Source organism: Trachinotus anak, unplaced genomic scaffold, assembly GCF_046630095.1.
Source record: "Trachinotus anak isolate AG129_WGS33_773 ecotype Australia unplaced genomic scaffold, CSIRO_AGI_Tana_v1 ptg000013l, whole genome shotgun sequence".
In the NCBI taxonomy this organism is placed as follows: domain Eukaryota; kingdom Metazoa; phylum Chordata; class Actinopteri; order Carangiformes; family Carangidae; genus Trachinotus; species Trachinotus anak.
This window is the reverse complement of record NW_027273864.1, coordinates 14832615-14849120: the sequence shown is the minus strand read 5'-3', so window position 1 is coordinate 14849120 and position 16506 is coordinate 14832615. Positions and strand designations below refer to the sequence as shown.

Here is a 16506-nt window from a genome sequence, read left to right as displayed (position 1 = left end):
ATACGTGTTGCTTAAAGTCCCAGCGGAGCGAGTCCACCCCGACACACTGCAAACGAAACGTGGGGAGGACCTGCTGCACCGACAGGGGACAGGGGACACTTTCCCAAAGTGGACGTGGATAAAATAACATTACCAACAACAAGGTACAGCACTTTTAACCTGTTGTCACTGAGTGTAATTGTAAGACTGCTGTGGGTGAGTAGTATGAAGAGTGGTGTGGCAGTAAATATTGTGGCGGGGAGATGATGTTTTATTATCTCGGGCTCCATCTCTGCATGCAACCTAAGTAGTGTGCACAAGCTCTCCGTTTGGAGGACCGATGCTTACAAACAGATACCAGGCTGCACAACACCTCTGCCTTTCAAATATTAACATCTGATGTCTGCTCGTTGCAGGTTTCCAGCGTCAAATTTGACTCGATGTCCCGGAGAAGAGAGGAATTTAACTCAGTTCTCAACTGTAAATGGACACAGTGAAGATCTCGTAAAGGACACATTGTAAACCAGCCCTCTGGATATTCTCTGGCTCTATAAACCGCGCTGCAGAGAGCCATAGAGATGGACGTGACGGCTGATCAGCCCCGCTGGATGCACCACCATGCGATGCTGAACGGACAGCACCCGGACTCCCACCACCCCAGCCTGGGCCACAACTACATGGAGCCCGCGGCGCAGCTCCTGCCTCCGGATGAGGTGGATGTTTTCTTTAATCACCTGGACTCACAGGGAAACCCGTACTACCACAACTCCACCAGGGCCAGAGTGTCCTACAGCCAAGCGCACGGTAAGATGGAGCTGCGACACAGGGGCGCAGCTTTAACCAAAAAACTGTACATAAACACAAACTCGCAGCTGGCTGCACAGGCTGCGAGTTGCAAAGCAAAACTATATAGGCTATTGTTTTCTGAAAACAATCGCTTTCATGCTTTAAATGATGTTTGCCTTATAATGACAGGCAAATCATATTTTACTATTTCATTATCTTTTTTTTTTTTTTTTTTTTTTGAAACATCAAACGTACGTGGGACAGTTTTCTGTGTTTGTAATTTTAACATGTGAATTAAAATGTGAGTTTTCTGTCTGATAAATAGGTTTGTCTGTGTGGCTCACTTTTTTTTTTTTTTTTTACATTAGGCTACATTATTTTATGATTTTGTATTTAATATAAGACATTCACCCAAGTAAAAACATATATTGAGATTAAAACTGTTAATGCAACTTAGAAGTGAATATTTTAAATGCATATTTTAGTGCAGGAAACGCTGGTTTAATCTATTTATGTTGGATTACTCTGGCTACTTTATTTACACGTTTCTGTCAGAGCAGTGTGTCCAGTGAATCAACAAGTCTTTTTTTGTATCCAAACATGCGTGCCATAGAAAATACTACTCGGATACGGTGAGTCAGCCTGTCATCTTCTCTGTAATAAATAATCTGCTCTTTGGTTATTTCACAGCCCGTCTGACGGGGACTCAGGTCTGCCGGCCTCATCTCATCCACAGCCCGGGGATTTCATGGCTGGACGGGGGGAAAGCAGCCCTCTCAGCTCACCACCACAACGCCTGGGCCGTCAGTCCCTTCAGCAAACCCAGCCTGCACCACCCCGGCTCCGCGTCGCCCGGCGGCCTCTCCGCCGTATATCCGTGCAGCAGCAACTCCAACACGGTCTCCGCGCCGTCGTTAACGCCGCCGTCTCACTCCAGCCCGCATCTGTACACTTTCCCCCCGACACCACCAAAGGACGTATCGCCGGACCCGGGGGCCGCGTCTCCCTCGTCCTCCGCCACCAGAATGGACGAGAAGGAATCTATCAAATACCAAGTGTCGTTAGCGGAGGGGATGAAGATGGAGGGATCCAGTCCGCTGAGGAGCAGCTTGGCCTCCATGAGCGCTCACACCCCGTCCACCCACCATCCCATACCTACATACCCCACCTACTCTCTCCCAGCGGCGCATGAGTACGGCAGCAGCCTGTTTCACCCGGGCAGCCTGCTGGGAGCATCACCCAGCTTCAACGCCAAGAACAAAGGCAAGACACGGTCCTGCACCGGTGAGTCCACTGGAAACACGCAACATTGATCCCCAAAATGAAATAAGACGCTGTGTGTAGAGCTGCTGTTTGGTTCCTGAACCAGTAGAACACCAAAAAATAAAATAAAAAAATAAAAAAAAAAATACTGTAAAACTCAAAATAGGTCTCAGACAATTATAAAGTAACTTCGCTCATTTTTAAAATGTCCTGTGACACTCCAGTGTAGATCACGTTTGTGTATCTGTTGTACAACGATGAGTTCACTGACCTTACTAGTGCGTGGTTTTTGCGTGCCATGTTAAAATCCAAACACTGTTGTGTTAATGTTCCTGTAAAATGACTATTGCACATTCTTGTTAAAAATGGATACACACAAACAGACGATCAAGATGCAAATTGAATCCACTGTGAATGTTACATAAAGCAAATATATAAGATTATTATCGCCTCACTACTCTTCATGGGATAATGAAATTATCCAAGAAAATAAAACCGTTATCCTACCAATAAAACAAAAACCTGAAGGAGAAACGTTTTTGTTATATTAACCCAAGTAAATTAACAGCCTCAAAGAAGCCATTTACCGGTAATATATTATGATTAATAATGTTGCGAGATTAATTTATTTTTGAGTCATTCTGTAAATTATCTTAAATGTAGCGATGAGCAATGTGCTGTGATAAGAGCATCATCAAGCTTTTGGAAATTGGGGTAGAATAACAATAAAAAATAATAAAATAACAATAACAATAATAATGATAATGCTGTTTTCAGCCCTAATAAATGCACTGCACTGTTCTCCAACACAGGGAGACTTTGATAATCCTCTTTTGTTAACCATGACTCTGTAATTACGCCTGATCTGGCTGCAGCAGAACACTGAGCTGGATCCAGCCCAGAGGTGTGAAAGGAAGATCTGCAGGTGCACAGAGCCAAAACCTCAGTATTTAGGCTGGAGTTGCTTCTCTGTTACATAAGACATTAATACATTGTCCTGATTGTTATTTGATTACAGACCTGGAGACTTCCAGCTTCAAACCTGATTGTGTTTAAGCAGCTTACTAGCACGGCTGGAAACCTAACCTCACTTTAAACTTGTATTTTATTTAATAGGAGCTGACATCTTAACTGGCTATAAAATGTATTTTACTGACATTAATATAATTATAGGTTGTATGACATGTTATTAGGTTAAGAACTAAAATATTTCATGAAAATAGTGACCTACATTTAAATGTTCTTTCTTTAATGGGCTGCTTGCCTTGTGAGCTTTGAGGGGTCAAAGGCATTCAACGAAAATGTACTAATCTATTTTGTAAAGTGGGATTAAATGGCTCTTCTGATATGCAAATATATGTTTTTCATCATCAGACTGCTTTTTTATCCTGGCAATATTATTTAAAAAGTGAACAAATATTACAAATTGAGGGTGGACGCATGCAGTTACTGTTGATAGCAAAGCAAACTCTTCTTTGCGTTACAGCTGTTTAGTGCCTCTGATAATGTAAACTATTAAGGAGTCACTTTATTTTCCAGCATACTACTCGCAGACACTGTTTCTTTCTCTTTATACTCTCACAAACACAGTGTCAGGGGTGAAAAAAGATACAAAAAATGCAGTATGTGCTTTGATCTATGACTAGATGTGTTGTTTGTGGAAATATATTGCTGAACTAAAACTGATTGAGAAGCTTAAGCAGACAACAGCCTGGCCAAAGAAATCTGACATGCCTACAAATACACACCAAAAAGTATATGAACAAATAAATTCTTGTCAAAGCAGCTGATGAAAGTATATTATCACAGTTTGGTTATAACATCAAATGAACAAATTTAACAAAGGTCCCTGTACGTTAGCACAGAAAGGTATCATGACTGATTTCATGAATGTCAGTGTGTGTTTTTCTTCAGAGGGCCGTGAGTGTGTAAACTGTGGAGCCACCTCTACTCCTCTGTGGAGACGTGACAGCACCGGACACTACCTGTGCAACGCCTGCGGGCTCTACCACAAGATGAACGGCCAGAACAGACCACTCATCAAACCCAAACGCAGGCTGGTAAGTCCCGTTCACTCCAACATCATGGTACTGGAACAAGTGTGTGTGTGTGTGTGTGTGCAGAGGCGGTAGTAAATAAAGTGTGTAAGGTGGAGGGAGTTGGGGGGGGGCGAGGTACAATGCCAGGAAAGTTATATTTTCCCAATCAGTTTCCAGGAATTGTATTTCTCGCTCACCTCTTGCTCCTTCAGCTCGGGCTGTTAGCAGAGTGGGACTATCTCTGTTGTTGCTGTTATCATTATTACTGCTACTTCTGATACTGTCATTGATAGCAGGGCCAGCGCACCATCCCTCAAAACAACACAGTGCCCTGCCGACACTTAATGGCTCATAATGCCACTGCTGTGTGCAACACTGAGTTCTTTGAAATTTGTTGTGCGAGGTGTTGTAGTAGAGCTTTGTTTTTATTTTGACATGTGGGCAGCAGAGCTACTGTAGAGTGAAAACCATGTGCCTCCAAATTTGTTGATTTTTAATTCTTTTTCAAATAGACTAAGGGATGAGATGTTCCTTGTTGGGGCTGAGAAATTTCCATGGTTTCTGAACAAACCATTGAGATGCCATTGGATTATGTGAAAAAGCATTGTCACAAAGCTGTTGTTCTTAAGCACATTTTTACGTTTACATTTTGTGGCTTCGAGGACAGAAAGGTGCGTCTCAGTGTAGAGGATCAGAACAAATTTGCAGTTGGTTGAAGATAAATATTTCCCACCATGCACTGCTTCAAACATCAGTGCTACCCAGTCAGCCCCAACTTTTATGTCACATTCACTCAGCTGCACACTTCACACACACACACACACACACACACACACACACAGACACACACTGTTTACATGCATTTAGCCACAAGTTTAGAAATGAAACACCGGTTTACTGGAATCACAATTTTAAAAGGTGAAATCTAATTTTAGCCAAATACTTTAGAGCCACACAATAACAACTGTACAAAAACTTTATATTTAACTTCATGACCTTTTTTTGACAGTTTCATGACTGCTAAAGTAGGCTAATAACATTAAATACTTATTCCTAGAGTCTCCTAATAATTTCAAAGAAAAACAGCAGAGCTCAATGCATTCATGTAACCCTCTGCAGCAGTTGCGTTTGGTGTGTGTTGGTGCTGGAGGCAGCTGTGAAATGAAGACAGTATTTACAGAGTAAACACACACTGCTCATTAAATCAGTAGAGGCCTAATTAGCTGACGCACTTTTAAACCAGGACTTGAGAAAATGATTTTAAATGGTTTTAATTTGAAGGAGCTCTGGATCCAGCTTGAGACAGAAGCGAGGGAATGGATCAAAAACAGCATTTGTTCTTATGAAAGAAGCATTTTTTGATCAGAAATAGCGATGTAATCAAAGGAAAGCTACATTCATTTATTCAAAAGCGCAAGAAAAAGTGCGCAACGTCACACCCACCGAGGGAAAAACGGTCTACCGAGAAAAGCGCGGTGCGCAAAGTGTTGTGACTAATTTTCAGGCCTTACTTTGAAAAGACTGTGATTGTTATTTATCTAACGGTAGAGATTAGTTTCGGGGTCATTTTTTATTCACCTGCACTGACCAGAGTGCCTGTTCCATACAATATGTGGGCATTTAAGTCAGCGTCTCGTAGCTATAAACGCATATGCGGCCATATATCACGCCTGGTTTCCGTGTGGCTCGGCCGGGGCTCCCTGTGCTCCGGAGCGCCCTGTGTTCAGTGGCAGCAGCCTTCCAGTTGTTTCCTATCCGGATATCTGACCGGTCCAGATAAAGCAGCGGGGCCAGCGCCTGCTTCCTCCTGCGGCCTCACAACTACAGTCTCAGACCTCATTTTCTAGTGGTCAAGCTCTCCGTTCATGACAGAGAAAGCAGTGAAAAAGAAGAGGACTGGGAAAGTTGTGGAAGCTGATGATTGACTTACAGGCAGGGGGGGGGACGTGAGAAACGGTTTTCTTGACTTGTTAATTGGGAAAATTATTATCAATTAACTATTAAACCAACTCATTGATGTTTGTTTAGATAAAACAATTATTGGAACATTTGGAGAGAGCTTGCAGATTATTTTATTAATTTCCTGTATTGGAAATAAGCCTCGTTAAAAGCATGAAATACTCAGGTGTGAAGAATCCACCAGGACTGACTGAGTAAGAAGTGGTTTGGATGTGAATTTAGCTGCTCTACGTCAAATTCATGTTCCTCATTTAATATATTAATTAATATATTTTTCATTAACTTTTCATTCTAAAATAAAAACATTGGGGAGTGAACTAAATTGAATATGTAAATATTTGCAAAAAAAAATTGACAACAATCGATAACTGATCATCCTTTACTGATCCTTTAAGTAACTTTGTGGTCAAAAGCTTAAATATGAAGACTGTCAGATTTTCCCACTCTGTCTGGATAGTAAACTGAACCTCTTTTTGTTTTGGACTGTCAGTGAGACAAAACAATACATTTTAAAACATCACAATGGGCTCTGGGAACTTGTGATGAGCATTTTTTTTTTGCAGTTTGCTGAGGTTTATAGAAAAAGAAAATAACCCAAAATTGAACATTTATTGGTTAGATGTTTAATTGCTTAATTGATAATAATTTGTAGATGAATCATCAATGAAAATAACTGTGGCCCTAATGTCATGAAACCTGTCTATTCAACAGATCTATCTATCTGAATGTATTCTTAAACTGGCCTTTGCTGTGTCTGCTTGTTCTGACGACCTCTCATTAAAACTCACTCTCTATTTTTCAACAGTCCGCTGCCAGACGAGCAGGCACCTGTTGTGCTAACTGCCAGACGACCACCACCACACTGTGGCGGCGCAATGCAAATGGAGACCCAGTGTGCAACGCCTGCGGCCTCTACTATAAACTGCATAACGTAAGTCTCTCACCGCTGATCGCCAACACTGGGCCTGTGCAAAGTCAGCAGGGTCAAGTAGACAGGAAGTAGGCAGGCAGGTTAAACTGATTGTTGAGGGATAAGAGGCAGAAAAGAGAGAGAGAGAGAGAGCGAGAGAGAGAGAGAGAATGAGGCTTGTTTTACTCTCAAGAGACTCGTTGGTTTTTTCTCTCTTTGTGCTTTATTGTTTCCATGGTAGGCGTAATCCCCTGAGAGTCACAATGGTGGGACTGTTGTTGAGTGGGACTGCCACAAGGCCAGTCTCCACATGAATTAAGGCATCAAAATATTGTATATGATATTATATATTTTCTTATTGTCAAGAAATCCCACAAAAAGATCAAAACCAACAATGAATTAATTCCTAGTATATCATGTTCTCTGTGTAGTCAAAGTATGATATAGCTTATTTCCCTGGGGCCATATTACAGAAACTTCCTATCTTAAGTCTTAAATTAAGATAGAGAAGAGTATAAAATAAGAATTTTCCCAATTTGGTATTACAGAAGCAAATCCTAACAAAACTTATCCTATTTTACGTCATCCTATCTTATCTTAGGTTAGGAAATCCTAAATACTCAATCCAACATAGGTTATCAACTTTTGTCTCTGTTACCTAGCGACCAACACTACTTTTCTCATCTCATCTCACCGAGGTATTTTTGCAACCTATTAGATGTCTCAATGTACAAAAAATGGCCACTTCACGTTGAAAATCTCCATTAGCACATTTGTAATTTGCACCACAAACGAGGGAGCCCCATGTTGCCATGTCAGCCTCCTTACAAGTTAGCAAAGTGGTGGAAAAATGAAAGTTAGGACACATTAACAGTCTCTTTAAGATTTTGGAAGTCAGGAAGCAGTGTAGTACACTTTTCCTCTCTTAAGTGAGGATAGGAACATTGACTTAGGAACTATTCATCTGTAATCGTTTTTTTCCTAAATCGGGTTGTTACTTTTATTACCATGGTTACCAAATAGTTAAGATAGGATCTGCAAGTTACGAAGTTTCTGTAATGCAGCCCCTGTGCCGTAGACCCCCACTGTTGTTCAAAAACAATTTTTAAAAAAAAACGAAAGAGCTGCAATGTTGCACAGGGCGACATGTTCCTGTACTATGATGAACATGGGTACTGTAGTTTATTTTAAGTCAGTTTCACATTCACTGCTGTTGTAAATACTCATTAGACCAAATGTGTATTACAGAATAGTGAGAATAGTCAGCAAATACAGTATCAACTCCTATTTGAGTTTGCTCAAAGCTTCAGTACCTATATTGTGCCCAACTTGGGGAAATTACTGAGGCTTTTTTTACGAGACTGTGACCTGTTTTTCAAGATTTACATCCTCATAACGAAGGAACCAGTGGGCTAGAGGTTGGGTGCCACAGACAGGACAGGGATGAATGAATGCGGTTTAGTTTATACATGGGGTTTGCTGACAATGACTAAAAAATAAAAAAGAACACAGATACCCCATGTTTAGAAATTTATTTGATCACAAGTTTATAAAATTTGTAAATTGTGGGTTTGAACTTTTGAAAACCACATCATTCACCTCCTCACTTCTCCCTCTATACACAGGTGAACCGGCCCCTGACCATGAAAAAGGAGGGAATACAGACACGCAACCGGAAAATGTCCAACAAATCCAAAAAGAGCAAGCGAGGCGGCGACAGCTATGAGGAGTTTACCAAAAGCCTGCACGACAAGAGCTCTCCCTTCAGCTCCTTGGCCGGACACATGTCCATGGGCCATTTGCCGCCTTTCAGCCACGCTGGACACATGCTCCCTACGCCCACCCCAATACACCCGTCATTTGGCCACCCGCACCACTCTAACATGGTGACGGCCATGGGCTGAGAGGGCGAAGAGAAGGGTTAGCATAGAGCTGCTTCAAGAACCTGAGACAGACTCATAAAGGGGGAAGAGGGTCTCACTAGAGGACAATGTGTACAATGTTACAGACACGCAGTTTGTGTGTCTTCTTCTTGATTGTCTCTTGATTGATTATGCCAGTGGTATGTCGGAGAAAAGATGTATCATGGGAAGAAAGGACAGTTTTACTCCTTACCTATAGGTACCTATTTTGATGGAGGAAGATTCTGCTTCCTGTCAGCCAGGAGCACACACGTAAACACAAAAATGTCATCCCACCTCATTGTTTTGCTCCAACAGTCCCCACCGACACCGTGACTGTCTGCAGTGTGGTTCAGTATGTGCTGACCATGTTTATATAACTGTGAATATTGTAAATTTGTTCACAACATTAAATGAAAATATGCTGGATTTTTTGCTCATGGACAATTTTAAATGGAATTTTCACAAAAGAAACAAGCAAACGAAAAGGTTTATGAATCCTAATTTGACACTGTTTATTATAATTATTGTTATTATAATTATTATTGTTATTATTGTTATTCAGATAATTTATTTTCACTGCCTTTTTTCTTTGAGTATATCACCTGAAACATAATATGGATACTGTTATCCCAGTTATGAATATATTTTTAGCTGAAGCGCTTTCTCTGAGCTGGTCAACATTTATACTCGTAAGAAATAAAGAGATCAAGTTCATTATCCAATTTGCTCTGTCTATTCAATATCAAATATGTATGTTTTTGAAATGAGAACAGATACAGTAGTTCATATTGATTATTTTGTTGTCATACTGTGACAAAGTACAATGTTTTATTTGAGAGACACAAGAGGCGAGCATATATCTTAAAAGACAAATAACCTTTATGAAAGCACTATTACAAGTTCACTGAACACAATTCAACAGCTACAGTAATAAATACTTGATTCTTTGTACTAATATAATAACTATCCTGTTTGAAATGTTTGTGCATCAGATGCTCTGTATCCTTTTCTGCATCCCTGTTTTTCTCTGGAGCGAGGGATGAAGAGTTTTTTGTGTGTGAACCACTTCATCTTCACATGTTGCTCCAGAGCCGATGCTGATGTCAATACGTGGAGAACATCTCTGCATCTCTCTCCTGTTACTACTGATCTGTGTTATATTCATCTAACACCCCTACCATCCCGCCAGAGTCAGAAAGCACAAGCTTGCTCTTTGCTACCTGTCAAAAAAAACTGAAAATCTGGTAATAAAAAAATATATATAATCCGAGCAGTGATGCCTGAGAAAACTTATTTCCCTTCTGGTAGGATACTACAAACTTAGAGCGGCTATAACCAATATTTTTATATTAACAGTGGATCACATGACTACTTGTATGTGACAGAGGTCACTCAAAGTGAAGAGCGCACAGAGCGTTTTCACCTGGCTCTCTTTCGCCTCAGCCCCAGAGTGTTTCAGTATCTTTCAGTTCGTTGTTGTAGTTCGTTTTAGCGACAACTTTACTCTCATCGCTCTCTAAAAATGTGACTGCACACTTCCTGCCCAACACCAAACGGCAAACAGAAAAAAAATTAGTGACTGGACAGTGAACATAGTGGAGCATTTAGTCACTAAAGAGCCACATATTTCCCTCAGGAGCTGGAAATTAATGTTGGACTTATGTACATCAGGTGGGCACAGGCATGACTCCAAATAAATGCTAATGTTGCTCCTCTGCTTTACGTGTAAATGGGCAACTGTTTGCCACATCATCTTCAAACATGATAATATATCAGTGTTGTGTTTACAGCTAATTTCAGTTTGCCTCCAACATGAGTTATAAGAGCTTTAAGACACAGAAACAGTACAAAATGTCTAATGGATGAAGTTAAAAAGCAGATTTGAAGAGAGTTATATTTATAAAACGATCAAAAATGTAGGACGTCTTGGTGCTTTTATAACCCACACATACACACATCCATCGACCTTCTTAGTTGCATAAGTTGTCCATCTCCTTCCCTTTCAGAGCAGCCTTTGTAGTCGATCTCAAATGCGTATCAACGTATTCAAGTAACCCCTCTCACCCTTATTGACATGAGCTGCCACTTTCTAACAAGCAGGTTACTTCACTGGGCAGAGGAGATTAGAGCTGTTGACAGAAATTGAGCAGGTTGAGCCATATGTTCCCACAGTTACTTAACCAGTTGCATCTGCCCATTGGATAATACTCTTATGAAATAGACCTTCTCATTGTCAGTCTGTTGCATGAGGCTAATCCAACAGTGATATAAGACATTTCTTAAAAGACCATAAGGGCTTTTTTTTCTGTACACAATTTAACCTGTTGCTACCAATTATGTAAATGTAACCTCACTACCACATATATTTTAGATTTTTAATATGCTTTTCTGCCCTTCAAAGCTGTTATTCAGTTTCAGTCATAGCTCTATATCTAAAGCTATCAATTTACAATGACTTCTTCTTCTTCTTATCCTTCTTCAGGATAAATTAATTTGGAAAACGACCAGCAGTATTGTAAACAGGCAAAAAGGGAACAGTGGAGGTGTGAAGTATTTGTCTGCGAGCTCCTCAGAAAACTAAAAGTTGCCTCTGGCCCCAGGCTGCAGCAGAGAGCCTTGAGATGACACATGGCTAAGGGTCACCCCAAGTGCAGCCTGCAGCCTCCTCTCAAGACTTCCCTGACCTCTCACCCTGGAAGCACTTACTCTGTCATTCTTTCAGGCCCTCCCACAGACTTACTCACAAGCCCTTTTAAAATGTCACCTCCTCCCCGAAAAATATGACACAGCGAAAGAACAAGGCTTCCCATAAATAGGAGATAAAAAGCAGTCGAGTAGTTAAGAGTTGCTTTGCGAGGTGAACGTCTCTGAAGACCTCTGAGGAGGAAGGGTTTGGGGACTGGGTGGGCATCCTAAATCAGATCACAAGTGAGATTTACAGCTCCCACCTTTGCACAAGTACCCCCTCCTTGGACCGTTTGTTTTTCTAACTCAATTAATGGAATCAAAAACAAGGTCTGAATGGACTTCAGAGGAGTGAGTCATCAGAGAGATGGCGATAGAGGAGATGAAAGGGGAAAGGAGCAGTTCAGAGCCCCAATAATGATGAAGGGAGAGGACGTCTACCAGAAGTGGGAGAAAACAATTCATCCTCATTATGCTGGGATTCTTGGATGCCAAAGTGAAGGTCACGCACACGTACGTCAAAGAGCTTTTAACAAACTCAAAGGCAAGAAGCAGTGAGATTATGATTACAGAGAAATTAGATATTATATTTTAATACTATTACAGATTCTTTGGCTGGTCTCAGCTGTAAAAACAAAAATTAAAGCGGAAAACCAGTTCTCTGAAAATTTCAGAAAAAAATGTCAGTGTGATCCCGTAAGTTGTTCATATTGCAGAGATCACTATGGACCGTTGTATCCCTTAAATCTCAACAGTGATTTTGGTGGACAATTGAGTTCACGTGTAAATGTGTCGCCATCTCTATGTTTCAATACTGTAATTATTTCCTGTTGATAGTTATAGTTGTGTAATAAAGATCTTGCTCTGTTAAGAGTGTGAAAATGTCATAAATCAGTTTTAATGCAGAAAAAGAGGTTATTGGAGGTTGGTAACACATTTGGCATTCACTTAGTGTTTCCTGCCACACAGATACACAGGCTTACCCACTAAATCATTACCTAAACATTTTGAAATCTGTTTTCAGAATAATCTCTTTTTCAAACTCGTAGGGAGCATAAATTATAAGATGGACCAAGAGTTATGCATGTGAACGTGCATTTAGATGATTTTCTCTCAAATTTTAATGAGTAGAAAGTAATAATTGAAATATTTTTCTTCAGAATTGGGAGTTTTTCTTAATCAATTGTAAATGCAATTGACAGAAAGCCTAAAATCTGTCTTTAAATTATCAGATATGCTTCAAACTAACTAGGAGTTTCACACAAGGGGGGATTTTAGGGAACAGAGTGTGATGAAATAAGATGACAAATTTATAAGGACTATTCAGTGATTAAGAAAAATATATATCACCTTGATAATGAAAACTGGGACATCTTACCTAATGCAAAGACATTCATTTTGGCAGAAATCTTACATGAAATCATAACTGAATTAAATTACATTATAATATCTTGATGGGGCTTCTGAGCTGTAATGAGTGGTCCAGGATGCTTCAGTTGTCACACAATTTAAACCCTGCCCTCAACAATGATAACAGTCTCAATGACAGTCTACTGTATGTGTACAACATATTTTAAAAACCATTGGTACAACTAATCAGACTGTTGTCCCCCACTATATTCTAAAAAAAACACTGATGCTGATGTTGATGCTTAGTACAACTTCATAATGGCTGTAGAATGGTTTAAGGATTGTATAATATCCATTGCTAGCAGTTAATTGTGCATCAGTATTTGTGTTATTAACACGTTAACTCAGTACTGGTGCCTTGAATGGTGAAGTCTGTATGATCTTTAAGGACTAAAGATATCTGCTGTGAATGAAGAGAACTTGTAAACTGAATGTACAGTTCATAGTGCAACTCTAAGGAAGGAGTAGTAGAAAAGTCTGTCTTTAAAATCTGTATTGGAGATAGGTCAGGGAGCTTTATGCCATCTAGATGACTGCATGACCCTGATCACTAAAACTAAACGCTCATCCCCTGGGTAACCAACAGACAAATAAACCTCCAATGAAGTCTCACACTGCACTCTTGAGAGACCAGGGGATGTGAGATGTGTCAGCTCTGCACCAATGGGACTTGGTGCTCTGTTGCAATCTGGGTCGAGCTTCAGTGAGGTCTGAGTTGAATAGTGTTGTCTCTGCTGGGATCTCAAGAGGACCAAAATACACAAAAAACAGTGAGAGAAATTAACAACATGAGTATTGATATGGAGATGTCCTGCAGAGTTCTAGTTTCCACCAAGATAACCACAATTGTTAAACATTTTACAGTAGGAAATAAAATTATTCTGCCAATTGTCGTAATCCAAATTCTGTGAATGTAGAATGAGATTAAGTTTCCTCCAACCAGGGAAAAAACAAAACAAGAAGAGAAAGACATTATTGAAACAGTTATGAGGACACATGACACCAAAAATGAGTAAACTGTGCATATGTCCATGCAACTATACTGGAGCACAGCTACACACTAGAGATACACACTCCAACCCCAGATGTGCACACTGTACACATGTACACTATAGAGGCACACACACTGTGAATGTAGACCGGGCTGTGCAGAAAAGGTTGATCATGCTGACACATGGTGCATTCTCTCTGAAAAGTGGGACACCCTCCAACCACCCGATCCACAACCACTGACAAGTCTCTTTCAAACTGCTTTTCTTCTCCTGTCTGAGGCGGACAAATTCATTCCTCTTGTCTCCAAACAATCACCTCTTTTCTTCTGCCTGTTGCACCAATGAAAGTGGGAGGGAGGGTCCAGGACAGAAAGAGGGAGGGAGAAATGCATCTGCCCCACACAGCTACACTGTAGGCTCTAGGCTAATGTCCTGTGTGTTAGGGCCCCTGGGACTGGGCGTCTGGGCTCCACTATCTTATAACACAGTTGACAAAAAGCCCAGGGCTCTGCCCTCAGGAAATCTGAGAGGCGGGGTATCTAGGCCGGGAGGGCAGGAAATAGGAAAGGAGGGACAAAACCTCCAGGTACGTTGCACCTACACTGGCCCATATACTGTACATTATCAGTTTATTAGGGACACCTCATAAACTGATAGTGTACAGTACAATACAACAGTCCAGCAATGAACCCTCCCTCCATGAAGGTTTCAGTGCTCAGTATTTTTTGAAAGTCGTGTTGATTCAACTGTGTGAACATTTTCAAGGATGTAGTTCTGGTGCTGTTGAACTGCACTGCGTTATGTTGACAGCTGAACCTAATATTTTGTCCACTCCATTCAAATCAATGAGGGTAGGCTAAACAACAGTCATATTTCTTTGTATAATGCAAAACCATGTTTTTTTAATTTCTTAGTATGCTAATATTTGCTAATTAGCACTCAGCACAAAGTACAGCTGATGTTCTGTCATTTTCATTGTGTCATTGCTTTTGCAGGTATTTGGTCAACAAAATCTACCCAATAGTTGTCGAGACTTTTCACTAAAGTCTCAAAAATATGAACATAATGGTGGTGCTAAAAAAAAAAGTCAGAGGGGCTCTGAAGTCAGTGCAAACACTGCTTGATGTGGACCTGCTTGTCAGATTGTCTGTTTTGAAAGTTTTGGAAGGTTACAAAAGTTGTCAGATGCAGTCCAGCCAATTCAGGCATCACAAAGTTAGTTGCTAGGTAGTTTAGCTGGTAATGAAGAGTACACTGTTTCTGGTCACTGAAGAAGCCCTTTGTCCACGCATTTTGTTGCCTTAAGAGTCAGGAGTAAGTAATGAATATGTCACCACTGAAGTTGTTGGTGAATTCCAAGAAGAAGACAGAAAAGGGAACCCTGACTCCTAATATTTATGGATATGTATGAAAGGCAAATAACAGTCTTGTGACTGCTGCAGGGAAGTCTAGCGAGGTTGTCTCCGAGGTCAGGATCAGCACCCCAGCTAGCAGGCATTTCGTTTTCTGCTCAAGGACACTTCAGCAGAGAGGAATCTCTTCATCACTGGAGACATGTGTGCGCACACACTGTTTACTGTTTTATTGTAACATCGACTGTCAGTGGAGCATTCACTCTTGCCCACACCCTCCCATTACTTTTGACACACAGCTAATTTTCACTTTCACTCCAGTGCCATAAAAATGCAATGTCTCCATTTGGCAGCATCCAACTGACACGTTTTTCTTACCTGTCAACACAGACTTGTGTCTTACGCCTCAAACAAATTGCAATGTCCTGTGATGGCCATGAGCAGGGCTGCTTGAGAGAGTGGAGATAATCATTTCTAGGGATTTATGCTGAAGGCCAAGTGTCTCTGCTGTTAATGTTGCCTCTCAGCTGACCTTCCAGTGACCTGCAGAGCATATAACAGCTCAGAGCAGAGGCCCCTTTGGCCAGAGACCAAACACCGGAGAGAAACAAACGCAGAATGAGAGAACAAGAGGAAAAGAGAAACAGCGCAAAAATAGTAATGAAACAGGCAGGAGAGGAAAGATGTGATGACAAACAAACAAGGGAGCTGTAAGAGGAGAAAAACAAGGACTTTGTAAAAGAAGGAAGAGTGTGTTGGGGCTTGTGTTTGTTGATGTAAGTGATCAGGTTGTCTTGAGCAGAGCTGAAAAGCATTAGAGGCTCAGTATTGAAGCCCACCACAGCATACAGCTCATATGATGTGAGTTTTACAGCACAAACCTCCCCCAGGCAGATCACAGCTCTGATATCTCACTCACTGCACTGGAAATGAGTGCAGTCAGAACGGATAATGAGCTAAATATGCAAAACCGGACATGCATGCACCCACACACGCACACAGGATTACACGCACAAATTCATAAAGCTTTGATTTTCCCTCATAATCGCAAAGGTATCCTGATGTGGCATGTGTGTCGCTATCTTTCTTGTTCCTCACATCTCTCCTTCTTCTCACTTCTCTTCCTCACTTTTTTTTTTTAATTTGAGCTGATTGCCTTCTTGACGAGTGCACCTCTTATCACCGCTCACCATCAAGCTGCTTTTCATTTCCTCTCCTTTTTATTGC

The 16506-nt window shown here is 40.9% G+C and overlaps 1 protein-coding gene across 1 annotated transcript; it reads left to right on the top strand.

Moving 5' to 3' along the window:
• On the top strand, window positions 1-9557 carry gata2b (GATA binding protein 2b). Its single transcript, XM_071493113.1, has 6 exons — window positions 1-143; window positions 396-783; window positions 1456-2049; window positions 3943-4088; window positions 6832-6957; window positions 8562-9557. Exons 2-6 carry the CDS (start codon window positions 558-560, stop codon window positions 8838-8840), a joined length of 1371 nt encoding a protein of 456 aa, XP_071349214.1. The 5' UTR covers window positions 1-143; window positions 396-557; the 3' UTR covers window positions 8841-9557.
• Window positions 9558-16506: the final 6949 nt, after the last annotated feature.

What these genes read in the sequence shown, in the direction of transcription:
- gata2b (XM_071493113.1), top strand. Translation starts at nt 558, where the DNA reads ATGGACGTGACGGCTGATCAGCCCCGCTGGATGCACCACCATGCGATG. An exon ending in CAAGACACGGTCCTGCACCG is followed by an intron (nt 2,050 to 3,942) that starts GTGAGTCCACTG and finishes GTTTTTCTTCAG; the next exon opens with AGGGCCGTGAGTGTGTAAAC. An exon ending in TCTACTATAAACTGCATAAC is followed by an intron (nt 6,958 to 8,561) that starts GTAAGTCTCTCA and finishes CTCTATACACAG; the next exon opens with GTGAACCGGCCCCTGACCAT.